Source organism: Microtus oregoni, unplaced genomic scaffold (assembly GCF_018167655.1).
Source record: "Microtus oregoni isolate MIOR12 unplaced genomic scaffold, Mior012 000107F_000, whole genome shotgun sequence".
NCBI lineage: Eukaryota > Metazoa > Chordata > Mammalia > Rodentia > Cricetidae > Microtus > Microtus oregoni.
The window spans coordinates 3,253,760-3,257,973 of NW_024544722.1; the positions used below are offsets into that span (position 1 = coordinate 3,253,760).

The 4,214-nt window shown below is 33.7% G+C and overlaps 1 protein-coding gene across 1 annotated transcript; it reads right to left on the reverse strand.

Annotated features, from left to right (window-relative positions):
* Window positions 1-2,551: 2,551 nt before the first annotated feature.
* On the reverse strand, window positions 2,552-3,574 carry LOC121443432 (TLR adapter interacting with SLC15A4 on the lysosome-like). Its single transcript, XM_041645189.1, has one exon. The coding sequence runs from the start codon at window positions 3,572-3,574 to the stop codon at window positions 2,657-2,659; it is 918 nt and encodes a 305-aa protein (XP_041501123.1). The 3' UTR covers window positions 2,552-2,656.
* Window positions 3,575-4,214: the final 640 nt, after the last annotated feature.

Here is a 4,214-nt window from a genome sequence, read left to right on the forward strand (position 1 = left end):
GGTTTGAGAGATTCACTAATCTATGTGCATAGTGAAAAAATCACAAGTTCATTTAATGCTCTATCATATTAGCAGAGTAATAGTAGCAGGTTCTAATCTAAATCCTGTGGCTTGTCTAGCCATAAATTTTTTAATTTTTATTTCAGTTTATTTGTTTATTTATTTATTTTCCAGCCCAACTATAGTTTACCCTCTCACCTCTCCTCTCATTCCCTACCCCACACCTCCCCTCTACTCCCACTAAACCTCTCCTCATTCATTTCTATTCAGATAATGACAGGCCTCCCATGGATATCAACAATATATGGCATAACAAGTTGTACTAAGACTAACCAACCACCTTGCCTTGTATCAAGCCTGGCAAGATAGCATAAGATGGATAGACCTGCCATGCTCACGAATTGGTAGGCTTAACATAGTGAAAATAGCCATCTTACTAAAAGCAATCTACAGTTTCAACACAATCACCATTAAAATCTCATCACAATTCTTTACAGAACTTGAAAGAATAATACTCAACTTCACATGGAAAAACATCAAACCCAAGACAGCTGAAGCAATCCTGTACAATGAAAGAACTTCTGGAGATATCACTATCCCAGATTTCAAACTCTACTACAGGGCTAAAGTAGTAAAAATGACATCGTATTGGCATAGAAACAGACAGGGAGATCAATGGAATCAGATTGAAGACCCAGAAGTAAATCCACACACGTAAGGACACCTAATTTTTGACAAAGAAGCCTAAAGTATACAATGGGGAAAAAAGCATCTTCAATAAATGGTGCTAGTCTAACTGAATGTTGACATGTAGAAGAATGCAAATAGATCCATATCTATCTCCATGAACAAAGTTCAAGTTCAAGTGGCTCAAAGACATCAACATAAACCCAGATACACTGAACCTGATGGAAGAAAAAGTGGGGAATATCCTTGAATGCATTGGTATAGGAGAAAACTTCATGAATAAAACACTAATAGTACAGACACGTTGTCTTTATCTAAAAATTGCATTAATTTTATGCCATTTTAATTGTGTATCAGTATATAATAGGTATTTTGCTGAAATAGGAAAATAAGTGTAGTAAAGTGGAATTTTTAAATCTGAAGCTATAAATGCTAAACATTCCTGTTTTATATAGTACTATATAATCTCAACACTATGGATATATCTGCTATATAAATAAGATATTTCTACATGTTACTGTACCTAAGAAATTTATCCACAACATGAATGTTGTCTAAATACATTTTATTCAACTTTCAAAAGTACAGTCTTTAATATCAATATCTTTTCATGTGGATTATCTATATTAAAATATTGAAATCGAACAAATCAAAGGACAGTATATGCAATGTTTTCAGTCTCTACATGACAGTAAATTATATTCCCAAAATTTTTTGCTCGTTGTCTTTCAGAATCAAAGAGCTGAATGATTGAAATTGATTGAAAACTTTTGGCAGATGATGATAAAATAGGAGTGATGAAGAGAAAAGCAAGCTATCTTACATAGTTACTACCACATCATAAAACTTGAAGCTACAGAAATGAAGAAAATGTGATTAAAATAACAAGCTATGAAGACATTGAATTGGTTCATTCTATAGAATTAAGTAAAGAAGAAGTACTTATTCAGTGGGGATTATAAATACACAAAACAATATATAACATATTAAAAAGACATTTAAAACAGAAGTCCATAGAACTCTGTTTGACAAGCAATGGTATATAATGATCCTTTTATTACTCATAGGAGAAATGTGAACTGTTAGCGATGAGATCTTGTTTCCAATTTGGTAATAAAATACAACATTGAATAAGGTATATTGTGTTAGTGTAGTTTAAATTTCAAATTTTGCACATTTTTTCCCATTTTTAGTCAACATCATGAGTATAAAACATTGCCAAGAGAATCTCAGAAGCAGATGCTGGTTTGCTACACATGTCAGACACTTGCCCTGAGTGCCTTCCTTTTTCTTAGCCTTAAAAACAACCATACTAGAGCTGTGATATACCAGAGTTAATTCTTGTGCCAGTAGAGTTCACAGTATCATGTTTAATTCAGGACCAACAGATTCTCCATCTTCCTTAATCTTTCCTCTACCTGTCTTACAAATGCCAGCCAAATTTCTTCCTACAGAGTCTCTCAATCTACATATGATAATGGCATATATACATACAAAAAAGGTACCAAGGCTATTCTGGTTGTCAATGTAAACGATCTTGTATACCACAAATAAAAGGAAGGTTATTTAAACAGAGATTATATGCCTCTAATCATTTCTAATACAATTTCTATGATCTCTTCAGTAGCTTCATGGACTTCTTATAGCACTTTCATGGTAAACAAAACTTAGTGGCAATATGTACATCCAGAGCATACAAGCTTGACTGTGGCAACCACTGAAGGAGTCAAAACAGAAAGAAATCATAAACGTTCATAATTCGTGCTTGCTGTACATATCTCCTACAATCTTTAATAGCAATGTCTTTTCATGTGGATTACATGATAGAATTCAGATGTACAAAGATAGAATTTTTTCTCTGAAAAGTAACACCACCATGAAGGAAACTCAAAGAGACACAAGAAGCAAAAGAACACAATTGTTACAGTGATCTCTTATTTGATCCTGCCAGTCTTTACTTGATTTCCCATTACAGACGTCTCACAAGCTCCCGACTTGTTTGGTTTGATATTTGTAAATTAGGCGTGCTTAATTCAGTGCTATTTCTATTGGAAGAATTATGAAAATTACAGCGTGCTAAAGAGTGGAGTAGGACTTCTCGGGCTTTGGATGCCTCTATGTTCTGGTCTTGAGAGATCTGAAGGCTAATTTGATTAACATTATTCATCAGTATATTAGAAGCCAGGAGGTTGGTTATAGAGAGACACCTGGTAAGGTTTTCTTCCAAAAACTGTTTGTAGAGTTCATCCACCTTTTTTTCCATGTAACTATTAAGCATAGAATTAGAAAGGGGTTGCTTATGTAAGAGCATGCTCTTTTCTCGAATCTCATGCCCAGTTAATAATTTTGAAGCGCTAGTTTTCTCCAGAGGCCCTGTTTTAGGAGAGTGGCCCAATGGCATATCCACTGAAAGTAAAAGAGGACCATTACAGACATCATCATGGGCATGTTCCACAAAGCAGCCAGAATCATACATGTTTCTAACGTGGTCACCTCCTATCTGGAGGTCAGGATAATTCTGGCAAATACTTGTACAGGACCAAGACCGATATAAATCCAGTTGTGTTTCATCATGTCCCCTCTTTGGAATGGGCAATGCAATGGATACATTTCCTGGAAGAGGTGTACTTTTGAATTTTGCAACAGGTAACTCATCCACAGATTTCATTTGAGATGTATTATCTTCTTTAGTTAGACTTCCTTCTACAACTTTCTCTTGGCTTCCCATCTTAAGAGGGGGGGGTGAATTGTTCTGTATATCTAGAAGATTATTTTCCCAATTTTCCTTTTCATCATTTGGTGTCTTCTTACATCTTAGTGGTTTATGAAATTTTGCATGTTTATGTTCTTTGTAAAAGAATTCTGTTAGGAAGGCTTCTCCAAGCATTTTCTTAGGCAAATTCTTCTAACAATATGTGTGGATTATATTCCTACAATATAAAAGACCTAATTAAGGCAATTCACAGTAAAATTCCAATAAGAATTTTCTCCTGCACTAACCATGTTTTTGAGAAAAACTCTTGATCAAATAATAGAGAATAAGACTAGAAATATGTTGATTCCTTCTTACTAATGTTTACCAATCAGGAATTTACTTATTTCTGGCTCTCAGTTTTCTCAACAGTTAAAAGATAATATTATCCCCTACCTTTTTCATGGGTTTGTTGTGAGGATATTACATATCACCCATACAAGTGCTTAAAAAGCACAAACTCAGGGGTGTGGATAGGTCTCTATGTCAGCTGTCTTTTAGTATTTATTTAGAAATGGCTAAATTCCTGTCTAAATGTACACTTATAATACCTACACTCATGAAAATTCTTTGAACTAAACCATAAACATAGCTATCTATTTTTTTCAATAATGCAGATCTCTCGAATTTACTATTTTTTCTTTCCCTTTCTTCTTAAGATTTTTTTCCTTTGCACTCAAATCTTTATTCCTTATTCACTTATTTCATTCTTTTATACCACTCATTAATGTAATTTTAAAAATTTAAAATTTCCCTATAAACTACTATGTAAAAA

Excerpts from the sequence above, each read along its gene's own strand:
- LOC121443432 (XM_041645189.1), bottom strand. The coding sequence starts at position 3,574 with ATGCTTGGAGAAGCCTTCCTAACAGAATTCTTTTACAAAGAACATAAA.